General features: G+C 58.9%; 1 protein-coding gene across 1 annotated transcript; it reads right to left on the bottom strand.

Annotated features, from left to right (window-relative positions):
• Nucleotides 1–6,317: 6,317 nt before the first annotated feature.
• LRRC14B (leucine rich repeat containing 14B) lies at nt 6,318–11,305 on the bottom strand. The gene is made up of 2 exons (XM_033178653.1): nt 10,305–11,305; nt 6,318–7,938 (listed from the first exon to the last, which is right to left on the bottom strand). The coding sequence occupies exons 1-2, from the start codon at nt 11,201–11,203 to the stop codon at nt 7,293–7,295; spliced, it is 1,545 nt and encodes a 514-aa protein (XP_033034544.1). The 5' UTR covers nt 11,204–11,305; the 3' UTR covers nt 6,318–7,292.
• Between the last annotated feature and the right edge of the window lie 4,282 nt (nt 11,306–15,587).

Raw genomic sequence — 15,587 nt, 5'->3', positions numbered from 1 at the left:
AACAGACACAGGCCTCCGTGTACAGAAAAAAAAGAGTGGTGCAGGCTCCACACCTGCGTGGGTGCCAGGGCTCTGCTCTTGGCACCCACGCCCTGTAAGTGTACTCAGATGCTCCTCTTCAGTGGCTGCTAGCGTGTCTTTCTGCTCTACCACCATCGCTTTATCTGAGAAAATCATTTTTATTTATTTTATTTTTTTGAGAGGGAATCTCTCTCTGTCACCCAGGCGGGTGTGCAGTGGTGTGATCTCAGCTCACTACAGCCTCCGCCTCCTGGATTTAAGCAATTTTCCTGCCTCAGCCTCCTGAGTAGCTGGGATTATGGGCGCACGCCACCACAGCCAGCTAATTTTTGTGTTGTTAGTAGAGATGGGGTTTCACCATATTGGCCAGGCTGGTCTCGAACTCCTGACCTCACGTGATCCGTCCCCCTCGGCCTCCCAAAGTGCTGGGATTACAGGCATGGGCCACCGCACCCGGCCCCTAAAAAGTCATTTTTTCGGTAAATCTGGACGAAACTCTTCCTCTCGTTGTTTGTACTTCCTGATGTGTCAGACCCTGGCCTAAAGAGTGGTGCAGGCACCGGGCGCGGTGGCTCAAGCCTGTAATCCCAGCACTTTGGGAGGCCGAGGCGGGCGGATCACGAGGTCAGGAGATCGAGACCATCCTGGCTAACACGGTGAAACCCCATCTCTACTAAAAATGCAAAAAATTAGCCAGGAGAGGTGGCGGGCACCTGTAGTTCCAGCTACTCGGGAGACTGAGGCAGGAGAATGGCGCGAACCCGGGAGGCGGAGCTTGCAGTGAGCTGAGATCTGGCCACAGCACTCCAGCCTGGGCGACAGAGCGAGACTCCGTCTCAGGAAAAAAAAAAAAAAAAAAGAGTGGTGCAGGCTCCGCACCTGGAGCAGTCTGGTGTGCTGGGTGTCCCGTGGGAACCACTCCATGTTTGTCTTTAAATGAAGAAAATACAGTCAGCTACTTTGTAGGTGAATGATTTTTGAGGCAAATTGTTCATCCTCATCCTGTTTCTAATGTCCAGCGTTCTGTCAGCCTAGCTTCCTTCTATAGCGAGATAGATAAGTTCAGAGCCTTCAAGCCAGTGTGGACACTGACCCACTGACACGGTCCTGCAGAGTTAGGAAGATGAGCTTGCTTTCTTTTTTTTTTTTTTGAGACAACCTCGTTCTGTCATCCAGGCTGTAGTGCAGTGGCACGATCTCGCCTCACTGCAAGCTCCGCCTCCTGGGTTTGAGTGATTCACGTGCCTTAGCCTCCTGAGTAGCTGGGACTACAGGCGCCCGCCACCATGCCTGGCTAATTTTTCTATGTTTAGTAGAGACAGGGTTTCACCATGTTGGCCAGGATGGCCTCAAACTTCTGACCTCAGGTGATCCACCTGCCTCAGCCTCCCAAAGTGCTGGGATTACAGGCGTGAGCCACCATGCCTGGCCGGAAGATGATCTTTCTATAGGGTTGATATTAGTTCCTGTTTGTGTGGCATGGCTGCCTTCCATCAGCAAGTCTGAGTGTTGCTGTGATGTCACCACCTTTTGAAATGGATTGTGTTAGGTTTGGAATAGTTACACGGTGCCGTGCCATTTGGTAACTCCACAGATGTACCGAAAGGTGAGCTCGTGGTGGAACATTCCTGAACTAAAGTGGTTTAAAGTTGCAAAAAAGGATCATTGTGCTGGTTGGTGTGTGTGCTGAGTTTGTAGCGACATCAGAGTAAAGCATTATTTGTCCTGCTGCTTTCTTGGAGGTCACAGTAACTATAAAACCTTTAGCCAGCAAGGCAGAGAGGACCCTTCGGGGTGAGGAGTGGAGCTCTGGGAGATTCTAGGTTTCGGAAGCAGGTCCAGGTTCCTCAGGGAGAGGAGGGCTTGCTGCAGGGCAGAGGAGGGGCGGCGACTGTCATCCTTGTCTCTAGTGAACATTGTATGTGAAGTTGCAGTGACTTAAAAAGGAAGGACTTTTGCAGGGAGGCATTGAGATTGCACTTTCTAATTTCGCTTGCTTCAGACTTTACTTTGGAATAAAGTTAGAAGGCATCACGATTGACCTGGACATTCCAAAAATAAAACTGAAGAGGCAGCACTTCTCTACTAGTCCAGTTAGCTCATTTGGTAGATGCGCTTTTTCCTCCTTTGTTCACAGTCACTGATAAGGATATATAATCCTCATACATATTTCATATGTATGCACGTGTGTGTGTATGTGTGAACTGGCAGATGTTGATTTCATAAGGTCAAAATTACTCTGCGAACCTTGCACCAATTACGGGGTGTTTCAACGGAAAATCTTCACCAAGTAACCTGTGTGTTCGTTAAAAGAGAAGTTATGTCTAATTAAAATGTGTAACGAACTATTTCTGTGTTGGATTGTTTAAAAAGTGATTGCTTCACCGGGCACGGTGGCTCGTGCCTGTAATCCCAGCACTTTGGGAGGCCGAGACGGGCAGATCACAAGGTCAGGAGATCGAGACCATGCTGGCTAACACAGTGAAATCCTGTCTCTACTAAAAATACAAAAAAAATTAGCCGGGCGTGGTAGTGGGCGCCTGTAGTCCCAGCTACTCAGGAGGCTGAGGCAGGAGAATGGCGTGACCCCCAGGAGGCGGAGCTTGCAGTGAGCCAAGATCGCGCCACTGCACTCCAGCCTGGGTGATAGAGCGAGACTCCGTCTCAAAAAAAAAAAACAAACAAAAAACAGTGATTGCTTCATAGTGTACTAAGATCATCTTTTTAAGGGGAAGGGAGAAAACGGCTTTCTAGTTATTTTCATGTGTTAGGTTCGCTACATCAAAGCAAATCTGAAGACTACACCTGTGACATTGCAGAGACCTGACGGCAGTGTGTGCAGCCATCAGCGGCAGCTGCTTCCTCCTCGAGGTGCCTTGGTCCAGCACGAGGACAGCCCGTGCGATGCTGGGAGGAGCCAGGGTGTTTGGGGAGGCAGCTGCTCTAGACACTGGCTGGCTGTGATGGGGGCAGCCTGCTGTGTAGACAGCGCTGGGCTTGCTCCATCTGCCTTGACCTGTGTGAGTAACTGCACTGGGTTTTATAGGTTGAGGGTGAAAAGGCTCCTGTCGCTGTATTTCTCTATCAGTTTAGGATTCCGGTTGTCAGCAGCAGAGGTGGATTCGCGCCTAGAAAGTTAAAGAGGGATTTAAGGCTGTCTCATGAAACTTCAGGGCAAGAACGGAGAATGCAGGTTAGTTGTCAGAGAAGAACCAAAAGAGCAAATAAGGGATTCTCAGGGGCCTCGGAGTGCTCGCCGCTCTGTGTCATGTCTCTGCATAGCCGCGCCAATCCCCAAACCAGCTTCTCTGGCCATGTGGTGGGACATGGCGGTTCCACAGCTCCTGAGCCTGCCCCTGCCTGTCCTGCTCCAGCAGGGGCTGAGTTGGGGAAGCGCTGGGCTCCACCATGCTGCAGTGTTCTAAAGGAGTGGGATGAGCCTGCAGGCTCCACCATGCCACGGTGTTCTAAAGGAGGGGAACAGTGAAGATCAGGGCTGCCCAGCTTGTTACGTTTGCTAGCTTCATGGGAAATCTTGAAAAGAGAAAACGAAGGGCTTCAGTCAGCCGTCGACGGCAGGCGCGTGGTGGGAGCGAAGGGCTTCAGTCAGCCGTCCATGGCAGGCGCGTGGTGGGAGCGAAGGGCTTCAGTCAGCCGTCGACGGCAGGCGCGTGGTGGGAGCGAAGGGCTTCAGTCAGCCATCGACGGCAGGCGCGTGGTGGGAGCGAAGGGCTTCTGTGGCAGCTTTGCAGGCCTCTCATCTTCTGTGGACCCCCTGACAGGCTGAGGGTCTCGCTGTTGGGTAGCAGGACCAGACGAGCTTGAATGTGGCTCTGCGGCTCACAGCACAAGTGCCCCTTGAGAGCTGCTGCCGCCGCCTGGATGCTTGCTGGGTGAGCTCCAGATTCACAGGAGCCCTTTGTGCCAGCACAGCCACCCCCACCCCATGGGGAAAGCAGATCTCCCTCACCTGGGGATCTGGCAGCGCCCTCAGGCAGTGCCCCGCCTTTCAGGACCTGCCTGGTCCAAGTGGAGGAGTCAAGTCCTGCTCCAGGAGCAGGTGCAGGGCCTGGCCTGGGTGTCGGGAGTGGGGTGAGGAGGATTAACGAAGAAGGTGCCACACTGGGGCACCCAGACGGCTCTGTTTAATGTTCCAGCAGGGACACTGGGACGGAGCCCATCCCTGCTGGGAGAGCTTCTCGAAGCTGGTTGGTGGCTGACAGGCAGGGAGTGGAGTGCTGGGGCCTCCTCTGGAGGTGGGGGTGCTGGGGCCCTGCTCTTGACAGCACCATGCCATAGCTCCAAGGTGGCTGCTCCCCATGGGCCAGGGCTGGTGGTGCCAGAGAACGGGGTCTGGGCTGAGGGGCTCTGGGTTGACCGACGGCTGGTGGTGCCAGAGAACGGGGTCTGGGCTGAGGGGCTCTGGGTTGACAGAGGTGGGTGGGTGGGGTGACTGACAGGCATCGAGATGGGGGCGTCAAGCATGGTGCCCCCACCCCCGGGGCTGTGTGGGGCTGACGGATAGTGGGACTCCAGGATGCAGCAGATGACAGCTGATAGAGCCTTGCTCAACTCCGAAGAGGGAGAGCAGGAGAGCGCTGGTGGACGAGAGCAACTCTGACGTTCCAGGGCCCTTGGCCACGTCCACCACACAGAGGCGCCACTGGCCTGTGTATGTTTCCGTGGCCTGCGAGAGGATCATCGTTTCCTGACCTGTGGAACAAAGTCATTAAGCCAGGAAACCCCCTAAAATGGCCCCCACTCCTTGCCAGGATGGTGGACAGGAAGCAGTGTCATGTTCTGAAGGAGCTGCACCAGCCCTCACTGCTGTGGAAGACCCAAGGGAGGTAGAGACGGTGGTTCCAGATGGCGGCCCCCATTGGGACCCTGCTGACTTCACCCACTGGCCCTGGAAAGCCGGGGAGGGCCTGGGCAAGTGAACCCTGAGGCTCCACCAGGAGCACCCCAGCTACAGCTGCCATGGACGTTTGCTGGGTTGGATCAGCACTCTGATCTGCTTAATGGTTTCGCCTGATTCCCACCAGCTTGCCTTGTGTGGGAGGCCGTGTTTTCTGCGGTAGAGAGGTGCTCTCCATAAAAACCCAGCAGGTGTGCTCCTGGGCCCAGCGGACGCCGGATGTGTGGTCACGCGACCCAGAACTGGAGTCACAAGATTGGGCAAGGACAAAGACCCAGCGAATGCTGAACGGCCTGCAGGACGCGGCCGATCAGTGCAGTGGAAGCAAGTGCGAGACCTGCACAGGATGGGCGAGGGAGGCGTTGATCCCGCCCGTGCTGCTCCCTAGCCCTGCCGGCCTTATCAGAATGGGCTGTTGGTAGGGAAGCCCCTGGGAGTCTGTGGAGCCGGATATGTTGGGAGCTTGTACCTCAGCACTGCCCACTGACACCAGTGGGCTCCTGTGTGCCCCACCCAGTCCCAGGCCTCAGGACACCCAGCACCCTGGGCCCTTCTCCGCTGCCACAGGCCTTAAGGTTGGTCACCGTGTCACCCAGAGGCTGAGTCTTACAATAAAAATTCAGACATAAAGCAGTGGCAGCCACTCTGTGCTTTACAGTTAGAAGTCATTAAAAATGTTGGCCCGGCACCTTCCCCGCCCCTTTCCAAGAGCTGGCCGCAACATCAAGCTCATGTCCCTGGACGAGGCTCCAGTAAGCACTGCCTGCAGTGTGCAGAGGGGACTTAGGTAGTTGCAGAGTAGGCAGAGACAAATGTGGGGAGGTGGAAGTCACCGTATCTGTCCACTCGGCAGGGGACCGTCCATTCCTGAGATGCCCCTGGGAGGCAGGCTCCTGTACGGCACTTGTGCTGGGTGCCCAACTCCTAGGCAAACCCCTATCCTGGGCAGAGAAGGATCTGGACACACCTGGGGCAGAAGCACCAAGGGGATGAGGACAAACCTGGGTGGGGGCGACCTGGGGGCGGCTGGGGTGAAGACACCTGGGGTGGGGTCACACTCCGGGAGGGGGTGACATGGGGCAGCGGGGGTGGGGGCAGCAGGGGTGGGGACACACTCAGGGAGGGGGTGACACCTGACCAGAGGGTGACACGGGGCCCCTGGGGTGGGGACACACCTGGGAAGGGGGTGACATGGGGGCCATTAGGGTGGAAACACATGGGGAGGGAGTGGCACAGGACCCTGGGGTGGGGACACACCCGTGGTGGGTGCTGTCATGGGGTGTGACTTTTGAGTGGAGCCATGGGCACACAGTGACTCAGATCCCTGGTTTTTGGTCTGAGGAGGACGTAACCACACCAAGCACTCACCTGTCTGAACTGCATTGAAATACACATTTTATTTGCATTTAGTTATTCTAGTGCTCAGCCATTTCTTTGCACAGTCATTCTTGGTGGACACCAAGTCCAAATGTGTCTTAGGTGGTTGTCAGCTTCTCCAGGGGCTGGTCAAGTGCTAGGCCTTCAATGAAACACCTAGAATAGCTCCCGTCAGTCTGAGCCTGGAGCCCTGTGGGACACAGTGAATGCTGGCGAGAAACAGTGGAGCAGTGGGGCGAAGGCCTCCCCGCAGCGCTGAACGCCCTGGTCCAGGCGGTTCTTCAGGGGACGCCTGTGCTCACCCACTTGGATGCCCCTCATGGTTCTGGGGGACTACACAAAGTGAGAAGAAAAGTCGCTAACAGCAACCATAAGCCCCGCATTCCCTGCAGGCCCACCGCATCCTGTAAGTGGCAGGTGCAGAAAGCAGGATGTGACCAGCAGCAGGTGGGAACCTCCTGCTGGAGGAAGCAGGGTTCGGTTTGCTGTTCATTTTTCACCTCTTTTTCTCGGTTGTTTTTCCTGGGCTGCTTGTTTCGTGCAGTTTGTGTGATGCGTTCTCTTCCCCTCCCCCTCCCTGCGGTGGCGCCCAGTCACATCTGCCCTCTGAGGCTTCATCTTGCGCCCAGTGCCCGGATGCGCCGAGGCCAGGTCGGCCGCTCCTCACACCTCCTGGACTTCTCTGCCCTTTGCCATGTGGCGTCTGGCCCCACTGACCCTCGGTCACTCTCTCAGTGGCTTCCCCTGCCTCCAGGACCTTGCTTTGCTGCCACTAAAGGGCACCGCATGGCACCTCTCCTGGAAGGCTTCCTCTTCTACAGCGCTTAACAGGCACGCCTACAATTTTCACTAAGAACTGCTTTTGGTGGTGGTGGTGGTGGGGATGAATGCCGGGCCTAAGCCTCGGATCCAGGACCGAAGCCCAGGGAACCTGCAGGCTGAAATGCAAGACCTGTCGCTGGTGCGAGCAGAGGAACTACTCTATTTGTCTGAGTGCTCTGGAGAAGTTTTCTAGAGCGGTTTTGAAAGCTTGCAGCAAGAAAACGCCAAGCTCATTGCTTGTTTCTTGAATGTCTGGGTCGAAACTTCCAAAGAGGGGCGTGGAGACCTGGATGTCCTCTCGGTCTGCCCGCAGCAGCACGGCGCGCAGCTCCTCAGCAATCTCGTCGTATTTCTGCTGGTCAAACTTGGACATGGCCAGCTCGTCCTGGGGGTAGGCGGCACCCTCGGGGTAGCAGTCCTTGGGGACCGGAAACTCGATGCAGCGCAGCTCGGGGAGCTCACAGAGCGCGGCAAAGAGGCGCCGGAGGGCGCGGGCCGACAGCGGGTTCCCGAGGAACTTGAGCTGGCGCAGCTGGTGGCAGGGGCTCAGGCCCAGGATCAGCATGCCAACGTGGCTGTCTACGATGCCACACTCCTCCAGTGTCAGGATCCTCAGCGTCCGGGCAGCCTGGCCGAGCAGCCTGAAGAAGGTCGAGGGGAACAGGCTGACCAGGTTGTGTCCACTCAGGTCCAGCACCTCCAGGTGGGCAGCGTGGGCACAGTCTGCCAAGAAGGCCATGTCTGCGTGGTTCAGGGCACAGTTGGCCAGGTCCAGCACTCGCAGCGGGGTCTGCAGGGGGCTGCAGAACACGGGGGAGAGAGCACAGGTGAGAGGAGGGTCCTAGGAAGGAGCTGAGGGCTCAGGTGAATGGGAACCACCCGTTTGTCATCACGGGGCCAACACGCTGCCACGTCCAGCCACCACCTAATTTCATACCGTCTATGAGCTGGGAGTGCTTGTTATGTTTATATAATAGTTTGTGAAACGTGAAAGTTACATGAAATTCAAACTCGGTGTCCACAAATAACATTTTACCGGAGCACAACCACGTGCCTTCACTTAGTGTGGGCCATGACTGCTGGCCGCCATGTGGTGACGTCAGCTGTGCCCAGAGGTCTGGCTTTTGTCCTCAGCACCTAAATGGTAAGTTGGTTTTGTCAACAACTGTTTTTGTGTTGTCTGAGAAAAGTGGTGCATGTGGCCGTGAGAATGTCCGCTCAGAAAGCAGACAGCGGGGACGGTGAGGCCACAGGACACACCGCTCCACTCCGACAAAGATGAAGCCCACACGGTTTCAGAGCTGGGAAGGGCCATGGAGGCTTCCAGTCCAGCCTCTGACTCACCTGCTAACCCTAAAGACCCCGCACTTGTCCCACATCCCATGTTCTGACTTGGTTGGTAGGGCAGCCCAGCTCCAGCACAGGGGCAGCTGGAGTGAGACATGCTCCGGTCCTGAGCTCTCTAAGGGAGATCTCCAGAGCAGTACTGCATTGGGACATGGCCTCACTGTCCTCGCTGAGCAGGGGGACACAGCTGGGTTCTGCCCCATCCCCACCCTCTCCTTCGGAGACTGCCTCATCCTCCACCCACCTGCACCTGCACCCACCTGAATGTCCTGCACCCTCCCCTCTCAGGCCTGGGACCCACTGCCAGGTGCCCCTGCCCCACCTGAGAAACCACCACCAGGCACGCCCCCTGCCCGAGTTCCCACCATGGGGCACCCCCATCCCTCAGGACCCACCACAAGTCCCCCCCACCCCTCAGGACCCACCGCAGGTCCCCCCTGTCCCTTGGGACCCACTGTAGGTCTTCCCCCTTCCCTCAGGACCCACTGTAGGGCCCCCCATCCCTCAGGACCCACTGCAGGGTCCCTCAGGACCCACTACAGGGCCCCCTTGTCCCTCAGGACCCACTGCCAGGCATCCCCCACCAGGGTCTACTGCCTGGTGCTGCCCCAGGACCCACAGCCAGCCATCCCCCATCCCAGGACTCACCACCAGGTGCCCCCACTTCAGGACCCACCACCAGGCACCTCCACCACCGCCAGCCACTTCCCCCCAAAACCCACTGCCAAGTGCCCCGCCAGGACCCACTGCAGGTGCCCCCAGCCCCCAGAACCCACCGCCAGATGCCCCCCAGCACCTGAGGACCCACCGCTAGGTGCTTCCCCAGTACCTACCAGGCGCCCCGTCCCCCTGGATCCACTGCCAGGTCCCACCCCCAGGACCCAAAACTGGGTGCCCCCAGGCCCACCACTAGGTTGCCCCACCAGGACCCATCACCCGGTGACCCCCCAATATCCACCGCCAAGTGCCCATCCTTCAGGACCCACCACCAGTCTCCCTCCCAGGACCCACTGCCAGGCACCCTTTTCCCCAAGACCCACCACTGGGCACCCTCCCTCCATGACCCACCACCAGACAACCCCCCAGGATCAACTGCTGGGCACTCCCCTTCCATGACCCCCCACCAGGCAACCCCCTAGGACCCACCACTGGGCACTCCCCCTCCAGGACCCACTGCTGGGCACCCCCGTTGGACCCACTGCCAGGCATCCCCCTCACCACTCCCTGAGGCTCTCTTGGCCTGGCCCCTTCCTGGCTGCTGCCTTCTCTGCCCCCTTCAAGCAGAACTGCTGAGAGGATCCTGCATGAGCCTCCTGTCCCACCATGGGGGGGTCCATGCAGCATGGAGCCCAGGCCTCTGTCGAGGGAGACTGGGAGGATCCCGCCTTCGGATGAGATGGCACCCTTGGCCAACAGCAGCCCTGAGCCGAAGGCACCGACAGGCTCAGGTTTCTGAGCTGAAATCGTGTTTACTGTTTGAAGCCCCCAGGTGTTGGGGTGATTTGTTAACAACAATAGACAACTCCCCACACCATGTAGGGACTTCCATTTTGTCTATTTGGTAATTTGCATATTCTCTTTTTTTAACTGGCATTCTCTCCATATCCCTAAGTCACACATGGCACCCCGGTTCTTTCCTGGTGGCTCTTTCAGTGCCCTTGCCCCTTGGTGGGGCACTGTCCTGTTGCTCTGGCCACACCCGCAGTGAGAGGCTGGGGGCCACGCAGCCTCACGGCCTTGGAGGGGAGTAGTCCCGTGGACTATCTCTGGTTGCCTCTGCAGCCACCAGCCCACCCTCAGTCCTGTCCCTGAGACTCACCCAAGCAGCGTCGGGATCTTCCCGGTCAGCCTGGAGAAGGCCACGCTGAGCTCGGTGAGCTGCGACATCTTGCTGAGCTCCCGGGCGATGGAGGCGAGGAGGCAGTCCTCACCGTCGGGAGTGGAGGCGCAGGCGGGGGGTGCATCAAAGGCCTTGGTGGGCAGGGTGAGCGAGGCCAGCCGGGGGAAGCCCACCTGGGCCAGCAGCTGCTGCACGTGGCCCGCATGCAGCCGCACATTGTGCACCACCTCCAGCTTGCGCAGGGCACCCGGGCCAGCCAGACGCAGCACGTGCAGGAGCTGGCTGGGGCTCAGGCTGTCCGCCCGGAAGGAGGGGCAGTGCACCCGCAGAGGGGCCGGGCCCGCTGGCCTCAGAGCCTGCACCACCGCCTCGAAGTTGCCCTCAGTGACGAAGAGGTCGGCAAGGACCTCGACCGGGCGCTCGGCGGCGAGGGGCTCTGCCTGCAGCTCACAGCAGGTCCTGGCCAGCAGCCGGGTGCGGCCCCACTTGCCCAGCGCCCTCCCGCACGGGCACCGCTGCACCTGCACGTCTCGGATGCCCGTGAGATCGGCCACCCGCAGCCGCCGGCGGCTCCGGTCCTGCAGCACGTGGTCGGCGAGGCCGCGCACCAGCGCCTCCAGGCAGGCCCGGCAGGCTCGGTCGCGCAGGTCCTGGGGGTGGTCCGCACTGGGACCCAGCAGCGCTCCCAGCCGGAACTCCTCCAGGGGCCAGCACCCCAGCACAGCACGCGTCACCTCCGCCTGCTCCAGCAGGTAGCTGGCTTTGAACAGGAGTGGGTAGAGGTTGTAGGCCACACTGTCCAGGCTCTGCCGGGCCACCTGGGGGTGGGACACCAGGGCTTCTGCAGAAATGAAGCGGAGTGACCTCATTGTGCCCATGGCCCGAGACAGGACGGTGCTCGCTCCCCACGACTTTTCCCCAAGACGTGTGCCCTTCTCGTCTATCTTTAGCTGCAGCAGCTGTGAGCAGCCTGCCCTGGGGGCCCTGCCACGGGGCCTTGTGATCATCTGACTGCTATTTTGGTCCTGGGACGCCCGAGTCTGCCCTGCCTCGGGGCACCCAACCGTTGGGAGTTGCTTGGCTCAGGCACCCAGCCGACACAGAAGGGCAGCCCGTGCCCATGGCAGGGCTGGGCAGAGAGGCCTGTGCTCCATGCTGCAGAAAGCCAGTCTTGGTAGGTGTTTGCACTGGTGGCTGGTGAGGCCAGTGGGCAGGTCCTGTTTACCATCCAAGCGGGGCTGCTGCCCAGCCCTAGGGCCCCCACAGTCAACCGGGCGGAGAACAGGCCAGGCCTCTGCGCCTCCTCACTCGGTAAGGAGCTCCCTTTCCACAGTGGCCTCTGGGGCTGCTCCCACACTTTGCCTCACAGCTGGGGTGAGACAAGTGGCCAGGAATGGAGCTGCTGTTTCACCCCTTCCCTGTGCCTTTCGTTCTCCCCAAGGACCTGCTGAGGGCGCTTCCCTACTTTCCATGGGAGCGAGTGGCTGGGAGAGGCGGAATCTCCCTGATGGGCTTGGATGAGCCCCCAGCTCTCTCTGAGCTGCAGTGTCCTGTCTGCAACCCTGCGACCTGCGTGGCAGGGAATGCTGCAGGGAATGGGATACACCTGTGGGCGCTGCATGCTGGGGAGCAGTGCCTGATGGTTCACTCCCAGCACTGACTGTGTTGGATGGCTGTTGGGTGCCTGCACTCACCTCTCCCTGTGACACTGCCACTTGGGGCAGGGTCAGCACACATTGCTGCACACATCGCTGCACACATCATCGCTGCACACCTCACTGCACACATCGCTGCACACATCGCTGCAGGGCACCACATGTTGGCGGGCTTTGGAGGGTCACGGCCATGAGAGACAGAGGCTGAGGAAGACTGACAGAAGCAAGTGGAGACAGAGACAAAGGGACAGAAACTGAGAGGGAGAGGAACAGAGAGGGAGATGGAGAGAAAAAGGGAAACAGAAAGACAGCCTGAGAGACAGAGAGGGAGAGACAGGAGACTAAGAGAGAGAGAGAGACTGGTAGGCAGAGACAGAGACTGAGAGAGAGAGACAGAAAGGGGGAGACAGAAAGACAGAAATGGCAGTGGGAGGGGAAGGCTGCTGCTGAGCAAGCCTGGAGGGTGCTGGTCATGGGTGCCCCACCAGCCTCCCTGTCTGACCCTCCCCAGTTTGTTCCCTGAGCCTGAGCAGTGCCTCTCCCTGGGAGGTGACCCATGCGGAAGAGACTGTGCTCGGTGGTGGGGCCCAGGCACTGTCCGGCAGGTGGACGAGTGTGTGAAGAGGTGGGTAGGCCCCAACCCCACCCTTCAGGGGTGGCCACCGTCAGCCGGCCAATGTGGGCCCCGGGGCTCCCCTCAGGCGGTGTGCAAGAGGTTTCCCCAGACACATGGCCCCTTTCTAAGACAAGATAAGAGAATCTTGGAGGACACAGTAGAAAAGCATGTTCCATTGATTTTTCTAATTAAAATTTTTAACAATTCATTATTGATACAAAGTAAACAGTTTACAACAGCAGCAGGTAACACCATTTCCCAGACACCTTTTGGGTTCTGAAAAGTGGTTTCTAGAACCTTCCTTTACCTACTTGGGCTCTGTGTGGCTCAACACCCTGGTGTTGCTGTGGGGCCTCTGTGTCTTGGAGGGCGGAGGCCATAGCTGGGAAGGTTGGCCAAGGTCTGGGGCCCTGCAGCCTCCCTCTCTCTTACTGTTTTCCCTTCTTTTGGAGAGGGATGGTCCTCTTGGGGTTCCCATTCCAGCAGCACAGGTTGGATCAGTCTCAGGCCCAGCTCTGGCGCCGCTGTCCCAACCTGGGGCCATGGCTCTGGGCTCCTTACAGGAAATGCCACGACTCAGACCTAACTCAAGTGCTGTCCTGCTAACGGGACCTGCTAAAACCGAAGTGAACCGAGATTTCAGTTCTGTGCAGAGATGGCCAGACCTGCGTGGGGGACACGCCTGGACCATTGCGCCCACTGGCTTTCACTGGTCTGAAAGGTCATGGGTACGCTGGTCCTAGGATGGCTCACCCCGGCTCTGAGACACTCTGAGCCCAGCCATGGGTGGTGGACACGGAGCAGGGGGGTCTGGTGTTCCCACTCTGGGTCACCCCATGACCTTTGGAGGCCAGGAGAGTTCCAGGCTGCAGGAGCACGGGGGTCTGCAGCTGGCAGGCAGTGCAGGCTCCCTGCTGGACCAGGGGTAGAGGAACCATCCAGGAGGGAAGCAGAGGCCAGGCCTAGGGGGCAGGGCCCATGACGGGTGACTGCAGGCCCTGGGCAGCAGTGCTGACCATCGGTGTGAACAGCCCCCGCCTGAGAGCTTCATTTCCAGGCCCGTGCACAAGTCTGGCTCTCGAGGACCGGGCTCTCCCTGGAGGACCCACCTCCATCCCAGCTGTCAAAAGAAAAACGGCTGTTCCTCACGTTGCACAGGCCTCTCCCCAGGACCCTCTGCCCCTCAAAGCGGTGACAGCACAGACGTGGCCTGGCACCCAGCAAGGCCTCTGACACCTCACCCACGCGGCGGGCCAGGCAGGACGGAGAGCTTCGCGCACCTGCCTCCGGTTCCAAAGCTCGGGCGGCTCCTCTGCGAGGCCACCTTGTGGTGCAGGGCGGATCTGCAGCCTGGGGGGAGCGCCAGGTCCCAGCCGGACCGGGCGTGGCCACGGGGTCCGCGCCACCCAGCCGGTGTCAGGCGAGGGGGCCGCTGTGGGGCTGTGGCCGCAAGCCCCTCCTGGGCAGGGCTGGGGAGGCATCAGGAAGCGACTCTGGGAGAAGCTGGGTCATGCCAGGGCTCCAGGGCTGTCCCTCCACGTGCTCGGCGATGACTCCAGGCTGGTGTCACTGTGGATGGGGACACACTGGGGCTGTCTCCCACGTCCCCTGTGGGGCCCTCAGCTCCCAGCACCCCCAGTGCTGAGCGGAAATGGCCTCATGTGGTGGGGCGAGTGACCCTGAGGGACGCAGGGGCCACCTCTCCTTCTCAGCACCTGCTTCAGCTCATGGGCCCGGAACCCCAGAGAAATGAGAACGCGTGTTCTCCATCTAAATGAAATCTTCGTGTCTGTTGGTGAAGCCCATGAGGCCTGATTCAGACAGAAGCATCACGCTGCCTGGAAACAGGTGTTTCCTAACCCTGCCTTCCGGAAATCAGAGCCAAATCCCAGCGTGGACAGAAGGCCAGAGAGAGAGGTGCCGAGGTCCAGCTGGTGTGGACATAACTCGGCGGGCCTCTTCTGGCAGCAGGAAGCCGTTTCACACCGGGGCTGGCTCCAGGATGGTTTGGGTGTGCACATGAAACTCAAAAAACAGAAAATGAGGCCAAAGAGCCCTGTGGGTTAAATAAAAAGCAGGAGCAAGATGGCCTCCCAGGTCTGGGCACCTCCTTCCCCACAGGTACCTCAGTCTGCAGGGTGGCCTTTGCATCTGCCCAGACTAAGCTGCAGGCTGCGGGGTCCCGGCTGTGGGGATGCAGCCCACAGCCCGATGGTTCGTGGGGCTCCCGTGGGGCTCCTGTGGGGCTGGTGTGGCTCCATTCCCACATCCAGGCTCTGTGCTGTCAGGAGAGAGACCCATCTTTTGACTGGAGGTTTGTGCCAGCCCAGATGGGAGGCACCAAGGTCCTGGGAGGCCCAAGGACATGTTCAGGATGGTGCAGTCACTCCTGCTGGCCCTGCTGGACTGGGCGCATCCCCAGCCTTGCTCCCCAGTGGGTTGGCCACAGGCATAAACCGTGCCCCTGCACCTGGGCCCTGCCCCCTGCACACCGGGGCCCCCAGCAGCCTCCTCGTCCACAGCCTCTGACCAGGCATAGACGCCTTCTGATTTGAGGCAACACTCTTGAAGTGGCTTTCACACGGGCAATGGCATTTGGGTTCCTGAGGGCACTTGTCCCTGGCCATGCCAGAGTGAGGCTAGAGCCTGGGCAGCCTCTGGGGCTGTGTGATGGTGGCTGTCCATACTCAGGACGCAGAGGTAACCGACTTCTGTGGGCACAGCCCCTGCCTCCGCGGGGAAGTGCTGTGTGCATGATTGTACTTTAAAAAAGTACTGCTTTGTTGGGATTTAAGTGACATACGATCCACTGCACATCTGTAAATCATGCAGTTTGACAACTCTGGACACAGAACAGACCTGTGAAGTTACTCATGCAGTCACCGATCCAGAGAGCAGGCCTGTCTGCGACTCACATCCTGCGCCTCCATTTGCTGCGATGGCCGCTGCTGCTTTAGTCTCGCCACTCGTTTTCTGTGTCACCCCCAAGTC

The sequence above is a fragment of the Trachypithecus francoisi genome, unplaced genomic scaffold (assembly GCF_009764315.1).
Source record: "Trachypithecus francoisi isolate TF-2019V2 unplaced genomic scaffold, Tfra_2.0 Lachesis_group2, whole genome shotgun sequence".
NCBI lineage: Eukaryota > Metazoa > Chordata > Mammalia > Primates > Cercopithecidae > Trachypithecus > Trachypithecus francoisi.
This window is presented reverse-complemented; position numbering and strand designations above follow the sequence as displayed.